General features: G+C 43.4%; 1 protein-coding gene across 2 annotated transcripts in view; it reads right to left on the reverse strand.

Annotated features, from left to right (window-relative positions):
- Window positions 1–231: 231 nt before the first annotated feature.
- The window catches only part of DCAF5 (DDB1 and CUL4 associated factor 5), a 105985-nt gene continuing 82857 nt past the window's right edge, over window positions 232–23359 (reverse strand). For both annotated transcript variants that reach the window (XM_003263615.3, XM_030812521.1), the window contains exons 8-9: window positions 11702–11829; window positions 232–4914 (exon numbers count right to left, since the gene is read on the reverse strand). In XM_003263615.3, coding sequence (XP_003263663.1) covers window positions 3160–4914; window positions 11702–11829 — 1883 coding nt within the window. In that variant the 3' untranslated portion in view covers window positions 232–3159. The remainder of the gene's footprint in view (window positions 4915–11701; window positions 11830–23359) is intronic.

Below are 23359 nucleotides of genomic sequence, written 5' to 3' on the forward strand. Positions count from 1 at the left end.
AATAAATACCTCCTCCTACCCTGCATTTTATTGTCCAGATGTGACCTTTGTCCCAATACCTAAAAGTGACAATGACCATTGTCATGGATGTAGAACACTGCAGTTTTTCTTCTAGTTTTCAGCATAGCTTTCAATCAAGTTTCCAACTAGGCAAGAATTAAAACAGAAAAGAAATAAAGGAGAGGTGTCTAAGCAACCAAGTCTTCCCTGGAAGAGAAGAGGAAGACGTGAGAAGTGAATAATAGGTTTATTTGCATATACACAAGAGAAGAGTTAACCGTTGCTGGGTGAGAAGGAGGTAAGGCTTCAGCAGAGGAAGGCACCTTGACAGACAAACAAGAGACTCAGCTTATTAAATCAAGCATAGTCACAAACTTCACTTGCCCCAAGCCAACAACTTATTTAACTCATTTACCTGCTATCCTAGAGAATCATTAACAAAACCAGCTGGAAAATAGAAATGATTTTACATATCTGGACCTGCCACTTAAAACTTTATGTACAGGATGCAGGAAAAAAAACATAAGAGGCACTTCCAAATAGTTCTTGATCTAATCAGTGCCATCTGTCCTGCTATTAAAAATATCTATTATGGAAGAAATTGGGTATTAAATGCGCCATCAAAGTTGGGGCCTCAATTCTAAAACAGTTTAGGCAAAGGTACTCTAGAAGTGGTTCCTGCCAGGTTTCCAGACCCACAACCGTAGACACAAAATCTCTGGAGAGGGTGGAGCAGCTATAAAGCAAGCGTTTCTCACCCTGCTCATGTGTGTGTCTTATGGGGCCTATCACCTGGTGAGCTGAGCCTAGGATACTGGGAAGCCTCTGCCAAGGATGGAAGGCATACTTGCTAAAAATGATTGTTCTTGGCTTCTCGAGTTAACCAGAATAAACTCTGACTTCTCTTTTGAGTACCCAAATGAGATTAAGGCTTTTAACATGAAAAGACCAAGTTCTGCATTTGGGAATTGTAACTACCAAGTAGCTAGTTCCCAAGGGAACTTTAACTACTTCTCTTCAGGAAGATATGTGGATTGTCCTTTGAGAAGTCAGAAGAGGCTATGTGCTTATTAAAATAAAATAAATAGAATAGAATAAAATAAAGGACTGGGTGTGCTGACTAAGAAGGGGAAGAGAAACACACACTGAGTGATCGTATTTTTCTTTTGTATATAAAGGATTAAAAAATTCCAATTTAATACATTTTGGAAAAGCAAATGTAAAATGACTTGGGCTTATAAAACCAGCATTTACAATTATCTGTGAATAGTCAAAGACAAATCATAGAACCAATCTGATTACAAATCCAAAGTAATTCTAATGTTGGTTACAGAATCACTTTCCCACTCCCCCAGTAAAAGTCCAGGTGTTAAGTTGTACACACCCCCATGCTACACACACTCCTTTATCTCCTTCTCAGTGTTTTCATACCCCAGCCGCATCACACACACCAGGCACATCTTCTCTTTCACAGAGCTTATCACGATGGTATCTCCTTTTGGCTTAAACCAACCACCTTGTGTTTATAAATAACCCCCCCCCCCCACCCCCAGTGCCTGAATTCATCCATGTCTTCTGCCTTCATAGGCAGCCTCCCCTTGGCCCCAGTTCCAGCAGGACAGGCCTTTCTCTGAAAGGAAGGCTGGGGCAGTGAGGCCACACTAGTCAGCGTTCGGCCCTCCCTACACCAATCCCAGCTGGGCTCCTAGTTGTCTAGCACCTTTGCACTCAAGAAAGTTATATTGTTTTTCTCTCTTCCTCATTTCTTGCCAGTATTCTGCCTTTTCATAACATTTATGCCAACAAGATATCTGGTCATTCCTAGACCTTGCTGTTTTGCACAACCCTTCATAGATAACCGAGTGACTGCAACGCTGAGAATCTGTTGCTCTTTTCTCTTCTAAACCTGTATCTGCCTCAATAAAACTGAGTCTTTTATGGGAACCAGAAGACTTAAGACTAATGGGAACCAGGAGTCATAAGCCAGAGACTCCTCCCCCACACCCTCTGACTCCTAATAGACCTATTCAATAAGAATCTGTTACCTTGAGATGCCTACTGCTCTGCAAAGTCTAGTGAGAACACCACAGCCTTTATCAACTGCAAGTCTGAGGGAAGATGCCAGTCCCACCAATTCTGACCAATGGTTCTGGGTTGAGTTAAATGAATATAGTACCACATTCTGCTCCTCACTAAGCTTTTTCATTAACACACCTATAACAACTACTTTAGTAGCCTGAGCACAAAGCTCTGGAAAGCTGTCTTTGCCCTTCTTTCACTATGCCTCGATCCATCATGGGAGCCAAGGAAGCACCTGCTGGCCTTGTGAGTGCCTCTTAGGATCTAGCACCTAACTGGTTAAAGTCTGTTATCCATGACTAGCTCTATTTTATGGCCTTCATACAGTACATGTTGCAGCATTGCTCAATTTGCAAACAGTGAAATTTATCAGGAATCTATATTCTCTTGAATCTGATCTTAAGTGCTAAACCTCTCATTAGCATTAAAAATTCTTTTTTATAGTATGTCCACATTAAATGCTCAATAAAGAACTGTTACTTAGAGAAAACATGGAAGATTTCTTTAAGAAAGGAACCATGCTTTCCTCTCCAGCGCTGCCAATGGACTGAAGGCCTGTTTCCATTCTCTATTCTTCCAGCATAAATCTACAACTCACTGGCAGCACAACCTGATTTAACAGGCACCCATCATCCAGACCAGAACACCTACGGCATGTAAACAGGGTGAGATGGCAAAAAGTACAAATTCATAGGTCCTTTCTGATGGAGAACTAAAAGAAAGGTCTTATGAGACAATGAGCGCACACGTGCCAGTGTGCGTACACAAGAACAAGTCGAACGTCTCAACAAAGATTTACTTCCACAGAGCCTTGCACGGCACACTACGCTCACGTCTCACTAGAAAGGAGTCACTTGGGTTGTTTTTTTTTCCCTTTCTTAACACAGCACAAGCCAACGGCCAGCTAGACATTCAGACCCGTTGTTGAATGTTGGATAGAAGGGAGCAGCATCAGACACAAAATTTCAGGCCCTGGTTTCATGTGCCTTTAATACTTGTTTTTCCTTTCCTCTGTATTCACTAAACAAATTTTTTTTTGTAAGGCTACTTTTGTAGCTTTTTGTTTTCCCTTTGTATTTATCATGTTTTTAATTTCTTCTCTGAGGAGGAATTCTCTGAATCTGTATCTTCCAATTCAATTCGGTGCCTTTTGAGGCCACTGTGGCCATGAACAGCCCTGCTACTATCTGTGGCTGGGGTGTCAGTGGGGTCCTCTCTTGTTCCAGCATTGGGGGTCTCACAGGCCATTTCAGACCCACAACAATCTTTGTGTAGGAGTGTCCCTGTCAGGGACGAGTTATCACGGTCAGTGTCTGAGTGTCCTGGGGCAGAGTAGGCCACCGCCTCCAGCTCCCCCAAGTTCTGCCCGTTATTGTGAGGGTGAGAGGGACGAGGGTGTAAGCGTCCATTGTTGTGGTTGGCACAGATGGTTTCGAGGCTCCTCTCCTCACTGTCATCAGACTGGGTCCTGGGACAGTTGCCAGACCCGCTGTTGAGAGTGGAGCCAGACGCCTTGGGGACAGGAGGAGAAGGCGGCTCCTCAGCCCGACTGCTCAGGGCCTTTCCATTGAGCTTCTTGGTTTCAAAAGGGTGCTCTACAGAGCCGCTATTGCCAGTGTCCTGAGAGGTACCCTCTGGCACCTCTGCCCAAGCATGGCTGCTGTGCTCATGGCCTGGGCCATTGCTGGGAGTTCTAGGAGTCTCTTCTTTAAAAGTGTCCTTGCTGCAGCCTTCAGGTGGCAGGTCCTGGTTCCTCTGGGCCATTGCTATGTTTAGACAGGCTTCCTTACTGGAAGAAGGGGCTGGGTTGTCTTTGTGGCTGGTTCCTGCTCTCCCTTCGTCTGCCTCCCCGGTCACCAACGAGGTCTCTCCATCTTTGTTATTTGAGTAGGAGATATAAGAGTAGCGGAGCCACTTGTAAGCTTTATAAATTTTTCGCTCAACTGATTCTATGTCAGAAATCGGTGATGCCCGGCTTGGTTGAATCTCTAGCGTGGAAGTGCTCCGCTCAGGGGACGAGGTTGGGGAGGAGGAGAGGTCATCCACTTTGATCTGGGGGTAATCATAGTTGTCTTCTCCAATGTAAGTGTTGGTGGGCTTTATCGGGACACTGGGCTTGTCTTCTCGGGTTGTCTTCTGTCGGCGCCGCATGGCATTCCGCTGCCAGGTAGAGGCTCGGCGTTCATTCAGCTCCTCCTCATCCTCGGAGCTGCTAGAGCTGCTGGAACTGCTGGATTCATCTTCGGGGCTGGGTGACCGTGGCCGGGGAAAGAGATCTGTGTCTAGTTCCACCTCACAGACATTCTCCTCAGAATCGGACTCATTGGAAAGGGCCAGGAGGCGTTTGTCTTGGTAGCGCCGCAGAGCAGACAGACGCTGCTGGCGAGAGGCTGCGTCCTCACACGTGGGTGTTGGTGGAGTTGAGGCTACTGCGTTTGTGGTGGTGACCCGCAGGGGCCCCAGGTGGAAGGCGTTGTCGGCAGACTCATCTACTGTGGGAGGCGGGGAGCGAGGCAGTGAGGCCGAAGACTCTGAGTCAGTGTAGCCTGAGCGCTCGCTGACCCCTGCGTGCAGTTGGAGGATAGTACTCTCACTGAGGTCACTGTCTGAGTCAGAACTCCAGCCCTCGATCTCTCGGCGTACCAGGGAGTCAAAGAAGGCCATCATCCGGGGGTCTTCCTGGACTGACTGGTTGGCGTAGTCATGCGACAGGCCACTCCCACTGTTCAGCACAAGGCTGATGTACTCTTCATGGGTATAGAGGCAGCGGGAATCGTCCTCAATCCGACCATCGAGGTCTCCAGTACATCCTGGCTGCTTGTATGGGCTCCAGATCTGAACAGAAAATGAAAAACAAAAGCAACAAGGAGTAACTGGAAAGTATTCTTTCACTGGTGGTGATAAAGAACACCAAGGCAGAACTTCCCCAGACCCTCCCTGTAATTTAACTAGGACTTGCTAACCAACTTAAAAATAAGTTCTTTACCAGACTGGATCATGTGGGCTGTGTATGAAAACTGAGGCTTTTAGAATCAGATGTGGGGAAATGCATGGTCTAGAACACAGTATTAGCCTAGTGTCAAGAGACCTACCTAAGTCCTGTCTCTAGCCCCAGGGTAATCACATACTTTCTCCACCAGAATCTTCCTCCCTTTTAGTTTCATCTATTAGTAGTTGGACATTATAATAATAATCCTGGAGGATAGAGGGTGACTTGAAGATTGCCCAAGGTGTTAAAGACTTTCAGAAGACCGAAGCTGTGCACAGAGAGGTACTACTTTTCCCAAATGAAAACAGACCCAGCACTCAGCCCTCTATGGTAGTTAATATCTGAGCCTATAGCTCCACTTCTGCCCAACTGCAACATTCCTATTTTTAACTAATGGGAATTGCTCACTGGAGCTTGATAAGAATAGCCAACTGCCTACACTGCAGTTCCCTCTTGGACATACAGGCACCAGTTACCCAGGAAACTGGGTTCTCTTAACCAGGGAGCTGCTGGCTTGCTCCCCAACAAGTCTGTTAGCTATAGGAGTAGGTAGGACACATGCCCCAAGGACAGGTAACTGCAGCTCCACTCAAAATACCCCTCTACTCCATGGTCAGGGACATGGAATCACAGCTAAAAGGCAGCAGAGCTAGGACTCAGACTCAGGTCTGCCTGAGTTAAAGGCTTAACTTTACTGTTATGCAAATTAAGTGCAAGGTAATTAAGCTGTCACTGCAAATGAGAACGATTAGCTCCACCTGACTGCCAGACTGGTTCACGGCAGCACAGAGCAACCCAGTTACATCAGCCTGTAGTCATGGCAACTCAGATGAAATCCCAGGCAATCTTCTTGCCTGACAGGCTGGTGTCTATCTTTAGATGGCATCCAACCCAGAAAACAGTGGCCCCTCAATTCCCCATCCTTCATCTAGACCAAGACTTCGTTTCCCCAAAGCTATCTAAGGACAAATGCACCTCCCTGTGGGAATTCTCCTGAGTCCCATTCCTGCCATGCTTTACTTGGCAATTCCTGAGAGGTGGTATCTCTGCAGAGGAACCCCCAGTTCCAAAGAGGCTGAAGAAACCTTCTAGATTAGCATCTCTCCACCAGTTCCCAACTCAGATTCATTCCTCCTTCAACTTTGTTCCCTACCCATAACTCTAGATGTGGCTCAGATGTTCTCTCCTCTCCAGCTTCATAATCTTACCCTAAAGAGTTTCAAGGGATTGGTTTTCACTTTGGAGTGCACAAGAATCACCAGAAGAGCAATTATAATGTTGATTCCTCAGTCCCACTCTTAGAGGTTCTGATTCAGTAAGTCATGAATAGGTATCAGGACCATGCATTTTTAACCACTCAAGGGATGAGTAAGTAGGGAGACCAACTTTTGAGAAACACTAGACTACAGTTACCATAAAATAAGTAGAATAAAACAAAGGGTTTATCTGAAGGTTTACACACGGTCTCCAGCATGTGGCTTAAGCTATAATTACTATCTCTGCAAACAGATGTCTAAGGGAGTAAAAGAGCTTGGTGGCTTAGAAAGGAAGCTGAGGGGTCCAAAAGGGAAAGCCCTTAGGATTTTTTTTTTTTTGCATCTTATTCGTAATTCTGAGCCAAATCTCTCACCTCTCCAGTTTAAAAGTGGTAAAATGTCATTAACCGTGTTCTCTAATATGAAGATAAATCTATTTGTACTTCGCAGAAACAATTTGTTAACAAAAGTACAAAATAACAACAGTGAGATGCTGGCTTAACTCCTTACAAAGCCCATTTTTAAGTTCCAGTGTATTACTACCCAGCTCCTACATTTTCCCTTCAGGAATGAAAGTCATAACACTGAAAGTTAGTTTGCGTTTGAGCTCTGGAATGTATTAAGCTGAGGTAGACTGTTCATTCCTGAAGCCTGGAGTAATGGAGTGAAACGCAGGATTAAGAGGCAGGAGTCTTGAATGTGGGTTCCCACTCACTCCCAGTTAGTGGGTGACGCACAGCTCCTTCCTCTAAACAGTAAATTAGATGGGTCTCATCCAATCCTAAGATTCATAGCAAAACAAAACCTTCACTCCAGACACACAATACAGCGCTTCAGGAGTAAGGGGAGCAGGTAGGAACCCCAGACCTGTCATTTCCTGTGGCCCTGAGCAAATGACCTCACACTTGAAAGCCTGTTTCTTATATGTGTAAATGAGAATGATACCAAAGCCCATACCCAACACCAATAAATGTGATGTTTTCTCTTTCATTTGGCAATTGAATGCCTCAACCAGAATGTTAAAACCCACCCTCAGAGAAACTTCTGAACATTATAAGTACTGACCATCCCTATTATCTTGGTCCTAATCCTTAGTATTAATATATAAATTCCAACCATTTGTGAAATTGGTAATCTCTTTACACTGGAAAGTTAACAACTCAGAAGTTAACCAATGAAAAACCAACTTCCTGTTACATGTTAAATGTGGCAGCCGGGCGTGGTGGCTCAAGCCTGTAATCCTAGCACTTTGGGAGGCCGTGGCAGGTGGATCACTTGAGGTCAGGAGTTCGAGACCAGCCGGGCCAACGTGGTAAAACCTTGTCTCTACCAAAAATACAAAAATTAGCTGGACTACAGGTGCCTGTAATCCCAGCTACTCGGGAGGCTGAGACAGGAGAATTGCTTGAACTCAGGAGGAGAAGGTTTCAGTGAGCCGAGATCACGCCACTGCACTCCAGCTTGGGCAACAAGAGCGAAATACTATCTCAAAAAAAAAAAAAGAAAAAAAAAATCTATATCTATATATCTATATCTATATCTATAAATATATGGCTAGACATGTCTCATCATCGGGCAAAGTTCATGAGAAAGAGCCAGGCATGGTGGCTCACACCTGTAATCCCAGCACTTTGGGACGTCAAGGCAGGAAGATCGCTTGAGCCCAGGAATTTGAGACCAATCTGGACAACATGGCAAAACTCCGTCTCTACAAAATACAAAAATTAGCCAGGAGTGGTGGTGTACACCTGAAGTCCCAGCTACTCAGGAGCCTGAGGTGGGAGGATCACCTAAGCTGGGGGAGGTTGAGGCTGCAGTGAGCCATGATCGTGCCACTGTACTCCAGCCTGCTGGGTGACACAATAAGATCCTGTCTCAAAAAAAAAAAAAGGAAAAGAAAGAAGTGAAGAGACAAGACGAGAGATGACACAAATATTTTCCTCTCCATGCACAGTGAAGTTTAGCTTAAGGGGCTGCTGAGAAAAAGGATGCAGTTCAATTCTTATTCAAACATCATAAAAATGGAAAGCAATTAAGTGACAAGTGTTTGAGTTACACAAGTGATCATGATAAGCTTTTATTTTTGGGAAAGGGTCTCACTCTGTCACCCACACTGGAGTGCAGTGGCATGAACAAGGCTCACTGCAGCTTTCAATCCTGGGCCCAAGTGATCCTCCCACCTCAGCCTCGCGAGTAACTGGGAGCACGGGCGGGCACCACCATGCCTGGCTAGTTTTTAAATTTTTCATAGAGATGGGGTTTCCCTGTGTCGTCCCTGGCAACAGGGACTCTTCTCCTAGCCAGGAAGGTGGCAGTAAAGGACAAGGACAGAGAGAAGGGGGAGTAGAGAGAGAAAAGCAGGTCTCAGGCTGGACCAGAACGTGGTGGCTAATGCTCTTCGAGCCACTGATCTTCTCAGAAATAGCAGGCAGGAAAGTGACATTTATTAAAATAGGAGTTAGGCACAGGTAACTCACAAGGCACTCCTGGGTGGTAAGTCACTGTCAGCACCCTCACTTTCCAGATGGGAGACAGAACCAAGGGTCAAGACTCAGTGGCCTTTCAGGATAATGTAAGTGCAGGGTGAGGCAGTAATTCCAATTGAGATGAGGCCAGCATGGCCATTGGTCTCATCCTTCTCCTTACCACCTCCCTTCCTGCAATGCTTAGTGCCATGCCATTCCCAGCCAGACTTTGAATGGGGATGACACTTGTGAGACAGCAAAGCTGAGGACTCCAGAGCTTTTTGCTTTCCTTCTCACTATGATCATCTGTACATACTTAATGTTTCAAAGGGCTAAATGTGCCTCCTGGTGGAAGAGGGTTCAGATCCCATGCAAACCAGGAAGCAGTGAGCTCCACAGTTCAGTCTGGATAACCTCACAGAGAAAACACTTCTTTCGCTTTTTCCTCTGAGAACTTGGCTAGTTGGCAACATATGACATTTAGGGCAAGGACTTCAGTTGACTAAACAATAAATAGGGAGACTTATCACAGAAGCATCCCAGAGTGCACACTCAAACAGGAATTCCTCTTGTAAAGGAGATGCCCAAGCAGAAAGCTGTCTGAGAAAGAGAATGACGTCAACAGGCCCAGAGAGGACACATTACAGAGTCAACCCATTAGTCATCGGCCAAAGGAGAGGGGAAAGCAATGCAAGGGACTGGGCCATTTCAATGACTGCCCTACTGAAAGGATAGAATCCAGCAGCAGAATCAGGCTGCTTGCTGCCTTCCCACCAGCATGGCAAATGTGGTGGTGACTGGGAAGAACAAAGGGCAGGGCTCTATCCTAGCTTTGCCACCAATTAGCTGTGTGATCTTGGACAGTTAATTTATAATTTAAATCTCATCATCTGTAAAAAGAAAAAGTCAGTAAAAATGATTTCCTCATTCTAGCCCCACGGGGAAATGTGTGCTGCCATGAAAGTCAGCTCTGATCCACAGGACCAGCAAAGCCTAAGTCAAGGAAGTTGGACTAAGGGCAAATAAAAATACTGACCTACATGCCAATATTATATTTCTTTTTTTTTTTTTTTGGAGACAGAGTCTCGCTTTGTCACTCAGGCTGGAGTGCAGTGGAGCAATCTTGGCTCACTACAACCTCCGTGTCCTGGGTTCAAGCGATCCTCCTGCCTCAGCCTCCTGAGTAGCTGAGACTACAGGCACACACCACCACACTCAACTAATTTTTGTATTTTTAGTAGAGACAGGGTTTCACCCTTTGGGCCAGGCTGGTCTCGAACGCCTGACCTCAGCTGATCCACTTGCCTCGGCCTCCCAGGGTGTTGGGATTACAGGCGTGAGCCACCACACCTGGCCTCAATATTTTATTTCTGACAGCTGCCCCCTGCCATCAAGCACAACTTGATTTAGCTCTGGATAGTTTTTTTTTTTTTTAAGAACAGAAGAAAATAAAAATTATTAAATAAAATAATCACAAGTTAATTTTTATTTTTTTCTCTGAAAACTCTCAGGTTTTCAAAGTCATTTTAATAAAAAAATTGAGGATTTTTTTTTTTTTAAACAGAGTCTCACTCTGTTGCCTAGGCTGGAGTGCAGTGGTGGGAACATGGTTCACTGTAGCACGACCTCCTAGGTTCAAGCAATCCCTCAGCCTCAGCCTCCCGAGTAGCTAAGACCATAGGTATACACTAATTTTTAAATTTTTTGTCGAGACTGGGTCCCACTATGGTGCCCAGGCTGGTCTCACACTCCTGGGCTCAAGTGATCCTTTTGCCTCAGCCTCCTAAAGTACTGGGATTACATGTGTGAGCCATCACACCCAGCCAAAATCAAGGTATTTTAGCTTTTGGCAGGAACATCATCTATTCTTACTTAAAAGTCATTATCTCAGGGACCTCAAGAATTAATCATTTACCCTGAATTCTCATTCTCAGATGTGGAAAAAATGGTACTAGCAACTGGAATACAAGTGATGGGCAGTGGGTTATCCTTCTGTGGACACAGGCCAGGCTAGGAACCACTTTTGCAGTTATAAAAACATTTCTTGGTAGAGGTGAGAGTTCATTCAGCCAATGTGCAAATGATGCAAGTATTTAGTATTCGTACCCAAGTAGCCTCAATTACAACCACATGCAGTAGTTTTTGTGATATATCCTGAGACAATTTAACTATGATTCTGGCAATCAGTAGTTTTATCCATGCCATATTAGGAGTGCAATTAATGCAAAGTACATGCAAAGTAACTGAGGGGATAGTGGCTCTCCTAACCTCCAGATGAGGTTTGGAAAACAGAATTCATTATACTCAAGGCCAAAGGCATTTGAAAATGTTGCAGCATACAAGGTAGTGTCTAGAAGACAACCTCTGTTTCAAAGCCTAGTGATTAGTTTAAAAAAATGGTTCCAAGCCAGGTACAGTGGTGCATGCCTGTAGTTCCAGCTACTTTGGGGGGCTCAGGCAGAAGGATCTCTTGAGCCCATAAGTTTGAGTCCAGCTTGGGCAACATAGCAACACCCTGTCTCTAAGAAAAATTTTTAAATGAAAAACTAAATGGTTCTGAAAAGAGCATTTTAAATCACCTTTCTTTTTTTTTTAAATTTATTTATTTTTATTTTTTATTTTATTTTTTAAGATGATGTCTTGCTATGTTCCCCAGGCTGGCCTCAAACTCTTAGGCTGAAGTGATCCTCCTGCCTCAGCCTCCCAAGTAGCTGGGACTACAGGTACTGTCACTATGCCTGGCATCACTTTTTCATATCAGCTTTCTAATATTTTGTAGTATGTTAAAATCTGAGAATTCTGATAGACCTTTAGTATGTTTAAATATGAGGTCCTACATATATTGTTCTAGTTTCTTCTAATTATAAATTGTGAGAATTTCTCTAAAAGGACAGAAGGGGAAGCTGCCTCACCTTGATAATCTTTTCTACACCAGAAGAGCAGATCATGTAGGTGTGGGGATTAAATCGGACTTGGTTAACAATAGATCGATGTCCTTTCAGCACCATGAAGGCTCCGTTGACCACCCTACCAATGCCACCTGGGAAAACAGAAGGAAACAAAAATCAGATGATGAAATGAATGAAAGTAAATAGGTTCCAGTAATGGCAGATAAACAGCTCTGAATGGGAGCAAAGATTTTTGGATTATACCACCAGCAGAATGCTTAATCTTACAGATAAGTTGCTATGGAAAGAAAGAAGATGAAACACCTCTCAGCATATGTGCTCTTATGAAGAGCCTTTATTTAGCCTTTAAGCATTGCCCACACTCACCCACTGCAATTCCATTGTCAATGAAACCAAAGCCACTTAAAACATTTCTCAAATTTTTGATCCCCAAGATAGAATCCAAGTGTTACCTTAGAAAAGGCTAACCATGAGCAAAATGAGACTGAACTGCTTGGGAATAGTTAGGCAGCTGAACCAAGGACATGCAGAACCAGAAGCATATAATGACTTAAATGTACAAAAAACATCCTAATCCGTTTGCCCTCAGTTTCTATGATGAAGACAGCAAACAAAACAAAACACAAAACACCATAAAAACCAAAACCACTGGGGGAAATAATAGAATACTTTTTCCCCCAATAGCAGGGAGAACTAAGGATATAGAAAGAATGAAAAATTTGGATCACTTTCATAATAAGCAGGGTCCAAGTACTGAAAATAAGAATTAGAGAGTGGACCTTAAAGATACCATGTATAGATTAAAGTCAAGAGGATATCGATAGAAAGCTGTATTTTAAGGACCATCCTGTAGGCTTCCTTCTTCAGTGAATGAGAAAGGTGCCAGAGGCCTGGAACTTGTAACATAAACAAACATGTTATCATTTATGAACTTGGGATAAATTCAAAGGTTCCACTGCACTGGTAATGGTATCACAACCATCCAGAACACATGCACATAAATTCTGCTCAAGTTCCTTCTGAGCCATCAGACAACTCAGTACACAGAGAGAAACATGTGCCCTTGGCTAATCGGCAAAATGTGTTGCATCCAGACACAAACAAATGAGTGTTCATTTATCTACTCAAGGGACTCCCTCTTGGTCCCTACCAGGAGCATGGCGCCACTAGGCCACAAAGTATCATTAGACAGTCTCTGCTCCAAGTGCCTCCTTCCACTTCCAACTCCACCTTGTTCACTCATTCCAAATATTTCTCAATGTCTGTGTTTAGAGGGAAAATGACTACAACAATGTCCCTTCCCCAGAAATAATATGGCTGTAGGGGTATCTTCTGCTTTTGGCCCCCTAACACAACTCTTCTTTTGTCTCATGGAAGAGATACCTCCTTATTGCCATGTACATCTTTTTTATGACAGCAAAAGGTTCCAGACTGCACCCATCTGCTCACTCAGCCAGCTTTAGGCACTCAATTTATTTGGTGGGTGACAAAATTGTTCTCCATATTTGACAATAACATTTGAATTGTCCAGAATGGAAAATATATTTATCATATTCATATCTCAGCCCAATAGCAAGTTTGCTAATAAACCATAAAAAAAAGAGAGGGACTAGGACACAGGATTAGTGGATTTTTCATGGAGAAAGAGGATGAGGAAAAGTTAGGCACTGACGTAGACTGCCATGGTGGGAACCCCTAGCACTGGGTTCCTAAGGTGGGATGAAAGGGAAGCTGGGCCTAGTCAAAATGAAAATAAACTAGAGAGAATTAGGGAAGAGGGATAAATAGGAATCTAAAGAACCCAAAAATAGTTGTCTTGACAGAGAGATCCTACCATCCCCCAAAAGTTCCTTTGGGTCTATTTCTTCTAGATAAGGTTAATTATGACAAGTAGCATTTCTGCTCATGGGTCTCCTCTGAATTTTACTTTTTTAACATCCTACTTCTACCTCTATTACCACTGGGGTGGTAAAGCAAAGAAACTTTGATTTAAATCTAGTAACAGTCTCTTGTTTAATCCTACTGCCTCAAAAAAAGGGGAGATGTGGGGGGATTTAAGTGACTTATCCCAAGTCATAAAGCTAGAAAATGGTAGAGTCAAGATTTGAGCCAGAGTCTGGCTACAATGCCTAATGTGCTTTCCACCATATCAGCTGCCTTTGGAAGACGGAAGAGTTTAAATAGGAATGGAGTTAGAAGCTTACATTCAAAAGATTTAGATTTCTAAATCTTTCTGGCAGTTATTAGATAGGTGGTTTTCTTCTGAAGTTCTAAATTAAAAGGAGGGGCACTGTATTCAATGGTATCCTGAGCACAAGCTCTACAGCATTATCATAAGCCATTTCATCACACCACTGACACTGAGTACACAATGAGAATAGAACTGGATCTGTCTTACCTACTCTTGCATACCTAGAACCTGGGGTGCAATGTCCAAAGTCCACCAGGTGCATAAATACTTGCTGAATGCATAGTGTTTGAAAAGAGCAATTTTAGAATAAGTATGTCAAAAGAAGACAGCCGGAAGGTCTCATAATATAAAGAATCAGCTATCATAGAACTAAAGTGCATCAACCAAACCAATCTTTCTGACTTGGAACACAAAGTAACTATCAGATCTAAAGACTAATTGAAGGCTATCAATGCCTGAAAATTCAGACCATGGAAAAACTGTTTCTCTTACACTTTCATGCAATATGACCTCTTTTTTTTTTTTTTTTTTTTTGAGACGGAGTCTTGCTCTGTTGCCCAGGCTGGAGTGCAGTGGCTCGATCTCAGCTCACTGCAACCTCCACCTCCCAGGTTCAAGCGCTTCTCTGCCTCAGCCTCCTGAGTAGCTGAGATTACAGGCATCCACCACCACGCCCAGCTAATTTTTGTATTATCAGTAGAGACAGGGTTTCACCATCTTAGCCAGGCTGGCCTTGAACTCCTGACCTCATGATCCACCCGCCTCGGCCTCCCAAAGTGCTGGGATTACAGGCATGAGCCACCGTGCCCAGCCCTGATTTCTCTTCTTGGTAGCAATTTTAACACAAGGTCTTTTTTGCCCTTCTTTCCACCCATGCTGGTACCTAGGAAATCTGAAAAAGAAGAGGAAATCAATAAACCCAGAGACTGATGGTGAAAATAGGTACAGGCAGAATTATAGTGGCCATTTGTTTAAGGTAACCAAGACTGTGTACAATCATAGCAATAAATGGCTTCAGAGACGTTTTTCATAGTTTCTTTCCTGGTTCCCAGGTTTGAGATTATTGAATATAGCTGCTACTGAACAGTTTACATATAATAACTTTTTGAGATTAGTCCTAGAAAATTGTATAAGCCAGACAGCTTCTCCTTTAATTTGAAATAGCTAAAGTCAAAATGCCAATATCAGAAAGAATCTAGGGTCTCCTTTACTCTGTCATCTAACCAGACCGTGCTGGTCAACAGTAGTATCAAATTGGAAGGAGATAGGAAGGGCATATTTTTATCCAAGAACTATATAACCCACATAATCTCCCTTCAGGGTCATCTCTTAAGACTGTGGGTAAGGATCAACTTCACCCCCTGGTTGTTGAACTAAGTCCTGACCAAATCGCTAATAATGGGTACCAATAAATAAAATACCACATACCCAGGAAAAAAGATCTCATTCCTGAGCTGCCATTTGTTTATAAAATTCTGTATAAACCAACAGTCATTTCTCTGGGCCATCTGCTTTGGCTGGCTTAGCCAAATGTGCTGACACTATTTTTTTGTGAGATGGAGTCTTGCTCTGTTGCCCAGGCTGGAGTACAGTGGCACTATCTCAGCTCCCTGCAACCTCCGCCCCCCAGGTTCAAGCAATTCTCCTGCCTCAGCCTTCTGACTAGCTGGGATTACAGGCACACACCACCACGCCCAGCTAATTTTTTTGTATTTTTAGTAGAGATGGGGTTTCACCATGTGGGTTAGGCTGGTCTCCAACTCCTGACCTCATAATCTGCCCACCTTGGCCTCCCAAAGTGCTGGGATTACAGGCATGAGCCACTGCACCTGGCCAGCTGACACTCCTTTTTAAGTTTAGTTCCTAAGTTGAGGCCAAAGTCCCCATATATTAATCTTTCTTTGATTTAGAAGAGATGGTAGGGCGGTAGGGAAGACTATAACCATATCTATTGCAAGATCTCAGAAAAGAAAATGAGAACAAGGTATCTCACAGAATTTCAGTATCAGTAATCCACTTACTACCTTAGGGGACCCCAGGATCCCAGGGGAAAACACCTTGCTCAAAATTCAGATAAAGATCTTTCTAAATGCCAAGGCCAAATGTCTCCCTAGAGAAGACTAAGGGAAATGTGTATGTCCTAATTTCCCTCCCTTCTCTACTTATGGCCCACTTTCATAACATTCAGTCAGGGGTTTATTGCCTCAGGCCTTTGAAGAGCCAGAATACTATTCCCATTTCTAGCCAATTTCAGTTGCTTTTGTTTAGTGTCAAGTTCATTTGCTTCATGAAGTCCTCCAAGAATGAGTATGTTTTTGACTTAAAAGCTGAAAGCAATGTGGTCAAGATTTCTTGATGTCTTGGTCTAATAGCAATTTATCAATCATGCTGGGACACTGTCCTCAATGGCACTTTGGGCTATAAAAGAGACCACTTAAGTATTCTGTACTGAAATCAATCCCAAATGCAACCTGGACAAAACACCAGGATTAATTTTCTTGCTGGAGTCTTTGGACTTTTTGCCCTTTCCTTGCAACCCATTATGGTCATGCACTGCATAATGATGTTTCAGTCAATGACAGCGGTCCCATAAGATTATAATACTGTATTTTGGCCAGGAGCAGTGGCTCACACCTGTAATCCCAGCACTTTCAGAGACCAAAGTGGGCGGATCACATGAGGCCAGGAGTTTGAGACCAGCCTGGTCAACATGGCAAAACCCTGTCTTTATTAAATATACAAAAATTAGCCGGGTGTGGTGGTGCACGTCTGTAATCCCGGCTACTCGGGAGGCTGAGGCATGAGAATCGCTTGAATCCGTTAGTTGGAGGTTGCAGTGAACTTAGATTACACCACTGTACTCAAGCCTAGGTGACAGAGCGAGACTGTCTCAAACACACACACACACACAAAACCTTGTATCTTCACTGTATCTTTTCTATGTTTAGTTATGTTTAGATACTTCAGTTATGTTTAGATACACAACACTTACCATTGTGTTCCCATTGCCTTCAGTATTCAGTATAGTCACATGCTATACAGGTTTGTAGCCTAGAAGCAATAGGCTATACCATACAGCCTAGGTGTGTACTGTGCTCTACCACCTAGAGTTGTGTAAATACACCCTATGATTTTTGCACAACAAATCACCTAATGACACGTTTCTCAGAATGCATCCTCATTGTTAAGTGGCTCATGACTATAATAGGTGGAACAAACACCTTTGTAAGAATGGGAGGAAATTAAGTGTGAAGGCAATAGTGACGAACTTATAATAGGGGCCAAAAGACTGGACGGGGCTGACAGAAGATAAAAAATTATGACAGCGGAAGATAAACCTTGTATTTGTAAACAATAGAGCAATGACCTTCATGAAGAGGTAAAGAACCTTGGTCTTCCAAAATTTAGATGTTGGCATATACAAGATAGTAAAAATAGAGCAAGGTATGTAAGAAGGAGACGTGATAAATGATTGCTAAATGGAAATTAGTGAAGAGCACTCTTAAGAGTGCTATTTAAAAAACTCTATCATCCAGTGGCTCATGCCTGTAATCCCAACACTTTGGAAGACCGAGGCAGGCGGATCACGAAGTCAAGAGATCAAGACCGTCCTGGCCAACATGGTGAAACCCTGTCTCTATTAACAATACAAAACTTAGCGGGGTGTGGTGGCACACGTCTGTAGTCCCAGCTACTTGGGAGGCTGAGGCAGGAGAATCGCTTGAACCCAGGAGGCGGAGGTTGCAGTAAGCCGAGATTGCACCACTGCACTCCAGCCTGGCAACAGAGGGAGACTCCACCTCAGAAAACAAACAAACAAACAAAACAAAACAAAACAAAAAACCCAACAACTCTATCCTCAGGCTAAAAAGACAGATTATGGTATAGGAAATGCTTTCAGTACTTCATGAAGAACCTTATCTGGCAGCTCTAGGCTGGGGTATCAAACAAAATCCTGAACAACATACTGATAAGGCAAGACTGTGAACAAATACCTAAAAAGGTAGTAGTACTTTGTAGGCGAGAAGTTGAAAATCAGATAACAGTAGTTATTCAAATGATAAAATGGACATCAAATCTCTGTAATTACCTAGTCCTTCCCTAAGCAATATGACTTCGACTTGGGAAAATTCAGTACATGACAGCATATGCTATTCATCAAAAAATCCAATGGTTAATTCAGTCTTCATCTTAACTCTTATTTGATTTATCAGCAAGATTCAACATAGTTGCCTCTTCTTTGACAGAATTTCTTCATTTGATTTCCTAGGATCACCCTCTCTTGGTTTTCCTGCTACCTCAACTGGTTACTCCTTCTTGATCTCCTTTTTGGCTACTCTCCTTGATTCCTTTTTGTTTTCTTGCTATGCTGCCCAGGCTGGAGTGCAGTGGCTATTCACAGTTGGAATCATAGCACATTACAGCCCTGAACTAATAGGTTCAAGTGATCCTCCCACCTCAGTCTCTCAAGTAGCTGGACTATAGGTGTATGCCACCACACCCAGCTTCCTCCCCTTGACTCCTAAAGATTGGAATATCTTAAGGGCTCGATCCTGACTAACTATACACACTCATTTGGTAAGCTCACCTAGTCTTATGGCTTCATACTATCTACATGCTATCCAAACTTAAATTTTTTATTTCTAGTCCAGACCTTTCTCTTGAACTCCAGACCTTCAAACCATTCAACATTTCTACCTGGATGTTTAAGAGGCATCTTGAACTACCTGCACTGCCCTCTTCCTCGGTCTTTTAGGAAATCCTGATGGTTTTACCTTCAAAATATATCTAGAATCCAACCTCTATTACCCTGGTTCAAGCCATCATCACCATTCACCTGTATCAAATGAGACCCCTACTAGTTCTCCTCATTTCTATTCTTGGCAGCCCCATTCCTACCATCTGTCCTCAACTCAGCAGCCAGTGATCCTTTTAAAATAAGTCAGATCATGCCATTCCTTTGCTCAAAATCCTCTAATGGCACCCCATTTCCTCAGTAAGAGCTTACATGACTGCAAACCTGCCTTGCCTCACTCACCACTGACTTCATCTCCCACTATTATCCCCATCCCCCACTCTGCCTTAACACCTTGACTTCCTTGCTGTTTATCAAATACACTAGGTACACTCTTTTTTTTTTTTTTTTTTGAAATGGAGTCTCGTTGCCGCCCAGGCTGGAGTGCAGTGGCACGATCTTGGCTCACTGCAGGCTCCGCCCCCCAGGGTTCACGCCATTCTCCTGGCTCAGCCTCCCGGGTAGCTGGGACTACAGGCGCCCGCCACCTCGCCCGGCTAATTTTTTGTATTTTTAGTAGAGACGGGGTTTCACCGTGTTAACCAGGATGGTCTCGATCTCCTGACCTCGTGATCCGCCCGCCTTGGCCTCCCAAAGTGCTGGGATTACAGGCGTGAGCCACTGCGCCCGGCCACCAGGTACACTCTTATTTCAGGACCTTGACGCTGGCTCTCCTTGAAATGCTCTTCCACCAAATTTCTGCATGGCCAGCTCCTTAAGCACTTTGAGGCTTTTACTCAGATGTGACCTTCTCAGTAAGGCCTACACTAAACATTCTGTATACAACTGCAACACCCTGGCCCCCCCAATACCACTTCCTATCTTCCTGTTCTACCTTTTCTATAGCACTTCTAACCTTTTAAACATACTACATAATTTACTATGTTTATTGTTCATTGTTTCCCCTGCTAGAACATAAGCTCCATGATAGCAGGGCTTTTGTCTCCACTGTATCCCAAGTCTCTAGAACTGTGCCTAGCACATAGTAAGGTTTTTAATAAATATATGATGAAATGAAAAGATGTGAGTGTATTAGATGGTGGAACACAAGCATGCAGGAAAAAAAACATCTTCACATATGGGTTCCATCACCCAATAAGTGTTTCTTTTTTTCCATCTTCCTGCAGCCAATTTCATATCTTTTTTTTTTTTTTTTTTTTTGAGACAGGGTCTCACTCTGTTCCCCAGGCTGGAATGCAGTGGCATGATTTTGGCTTACTGCAACCCCCACCTCCCAGGCTCAAGCAATCCTCCTACCTCAGCCTCCCTAGTAGCTGAGACTATAGGGACATGACGTCACACCTGGCTAATTTTTTGTATTTTTTGTAGAGATGGGGTTTCGCCATGTTGCCTAGGCTGGTCTCAAACTCTTGGGCTCAAACAATCCTCCTGCCTTGGCCCCCCGAAGTGCTGGGATTACAGGTGTGAGCCACCTAATCCAGCCCAGATATTCTTTTTTTTTTTAAGACAAAGTCTCACCAGGCTGAAGTGCAGTGGCGCGATCTCGGCTCACTGCAACCTTCGCCTCCCCGGTTCAGGCAATTCTCCTGCCTCAGCCTCCCGAGTAGCTGGGACTACTGGCATGTGCCACCATGCCCAGCTAATTTTTGTATTTTTAGTAGAGACGGGGTTTCGCCATGTTAGCCAGCATGGTCTCAATCTCTTGACCTCGTGATCTGCCCACCTTGGCCTCCCAAAGTGCTGGGATTACAGTAGTGAGCCACTGTGCCTGGCCCAGATATTCTTTTACAGCATTTTTACTATAATGTAGTTAAGTAGGAGCAGAGAAATAAAGGGGCTGAAATCCTATCTATCATTCAGGGTCCTCTGAAATGCTAACTGCATGAAAACTTTACCAATCTTCCCAAATCTCTTCAAGACCTCCTTCATTATCTTTTTTATGGGCCTCGGAAGCCACTTTTACATCAAGTGCATGTGTCTGTGTGTGTGCCCATGCACATCCTTTTTGTCATCTCTGTTATATTGGAAGCTCTTTGAAGGCAAAAAAATGTTCATTTTTCAGTGACCCATAGAGCTTTACATGATGTCTTATCTAAGGATACTCAATAAATGAACAAATTGAAGTTAAAGCCCTCATCATCCTCTCTGGAATAAAGCTTGAAGTTAAAGTTATCTGCTAAAATGAGGTTTGGTAAGAAGATTTAAGACAATCTATTTCATTCTTGACTCCACTGGTAGAATTAAGAGTTTACTCCAAGGGCCAGATGTGGTGGCTCATGCCTGTAATCCCAGCACTTTTGGAGGCCAAGGCAGGTGGATCACCTGAGGTCGGGAGTTCGAGACCAGCCTGACCAACATGGAGAAACCCCGTCTATACTAAAAATACAAAATTAGCTGGGTGTGGTGGCACATGCCTGTAATCCCAGCTACTCAGGAGGCTGAGGCAGGAAAATAGCTTGAACCCAGGAGGCAGAGGTTGCGGTGAGCCAAGATCGTGCCATTGCACTCTAGCCTGGGCAACGAGAATGAAACTCCATCTCAAAAAAAAAAAAAAAAAAAGTTTACTGCAAGGCATAGACTACTTCTTTTCCTGGTACATCTAAAAAAGGTATCCAAGCCTCTTAGCATTTCAGAAAGGCCCAAGTGAACAGTTGCAGGGTCTTCCAGTCTCAAACCATAAAGAGAAGGACCATCAAGGATACTGACAATGCAGACAGAGCAGTGACTGCCTCCTGGAGACCACATAACTACTTAAGAAAGGAGAAAAGCCAGATGGGGACAGCCAATGCTGTCAGTACAGCTCAAAGAGCTCCACAGGCATCAATGCTTAGTTGCACAAAAAAGTCAGTTACGCTGAGTTCTTCTTTCATCATATGTGCCTCACATGTGTTTATAACCAACTACTTGCAACCAATTAAAAACAGCTGTTTTTTTCCAATTACATGGGAGGAAAAAGCAGATACCTAGGCCTAAGTCACTGAGAGTGAATACATGTCTAGAAAAAGAAGACAGACAGAGCACACAAACATATGCAGGCCCATAAAAATGTATTTACAGCTGTTTCCAGCCTACTTCATCAGCCTACTGCCAGTGGGGGTGGTTACAGTGACTCGGCAGTAAAAATACATGTTTTTCCCTTCCATTCAGGGAAAAATTTGTCATATAAGAGAACCCTCTTGAACTACTGATGAGTCAAGGGCAGCCTTCATGCAAGAACAACTCAATCAGCCATTCCAGGTGGGTAGCGAGGAAGGACAATGTCTTGATCTCTAAGGAGTTATTAAAAGGTGAGTTTAAAAAGGGAGAAGGCCTTCTTTTTCTTCTTTTGTAGACACGGAGTCTCATTCTGTTGCTGAAGTGTGCAGCCTCAAACTCCTGGGCTCAAGCAATACTCCTGCCTCAGCCTCCTGAGCAACTGGGACTACAGGCATATGTCACCATGCCCAGTTTTCTTTCTTTTCTCTTTTTTTCTTTCTTTCTTTCATTCTTTTGTTCTTTTTATTATTATTAGAGACACAGTCTTGCTGTGTTGCTCAGGCTGGTCTCAAACTCATGGGTTCAATGATCTTCCTGCCTCAGCCTCCCAAAGTGTCAGGATTACAGGTACCAGCCATTGTGCCTAGCAACAGTTAGTTTTAAAAAAAATGTTTGTGAAGACAGGGTCCCACTGTGTTGCTCAGGATGGTCTCAAACTCCTGAGGCATCAAGCGATCCTCCCACCTCAGCCTCCCAAAGTGCTGGGATTACAGGCATGTGCCACTGTGCCCAGCCGAGAAGGCTTTCTTAGTGAGGAATAACAGTCATTCAGTAGCTACTAAGTACTCTCACAATAATCCTAAGAAGGTATTATTGTTGGTGGTGGTGGTATTATCCTTATTTCACAGGAGTTTGGTAAGATTAGGAAATTTTTCCAAAGCCCCCAGTTGGAAGATAAATGGATCAGGAATTTAAAGCCATTCCTAACAACTCTATCACATTATGCTTCCTTCCATAAATAAGAAGGTCTTAGAGTAAGAGGTAGCTCAGGAAAAGCAACTCGACCTGTGAAAACCCTAAAGCCCTTTCTAACAAGAATTCAGGGAAAGAGAAGGGAAAGACAACATAAATATTTTCAAGAGATACCTACCAACCTTCCCCACACATTGCCAAATCCATTACTTCCATACGTAACTTACCAGGGAAAAAATGCTTTGGAAATGATGGATCTACACTGATCTTACTATACACAGCAGTAACAATGTCTTATATTTGAATACACATTGTTTTCAGAAAGCTTCCAAGATTATTAAATCATCACACAATATAAGGCAGAGGTGGGAGACATTTTATATAAGAAACTGAGGCTCAGACAAATACTATTACGTAACTTGCTAAGAATCAGACATGTAGTTAGTGGTAGTTAAGTTCAAGTTAGAGGACTTGAATCCAGGTATGATTTTAAGTCTAATGCTCCTTTCAATATGTAACACTGGCTCTATATGTAACTGCTGGTCTATTTATTTTATTTTCAGAATTACCACATAAAAACAGATGCCTTTCCTACCTACTTTAGAGGTCTTAGACATATTCCAGTGGACTTTGTCTTTGCCACAGCAAAATTCCCAGTTCTAGTTCTAGTCCTTCCTCTAATTTTTATTTTTCACTTTTTTTTGTTTTTATTTTTTGAGACAGAGTCTCCTCTATCACCCAGGCTGAAGTGCAGTGGTGTGATCTC

This window comes from Nomascus leucogenys, chromosome 1a (assembly GCF_006542625.1).
Source record: "Nomascus leucogenys isolate Asia chromosome 1a, Asia_NLE_v1, whole genome shotgun sequence".
In the NCBI taxonomy this organism is placed as follows: Eukaryota; Metazoa; Chordata; class Mammalia; order Primates; family Hylobatidae; genus Nomascus; species Nomascus leucogenys.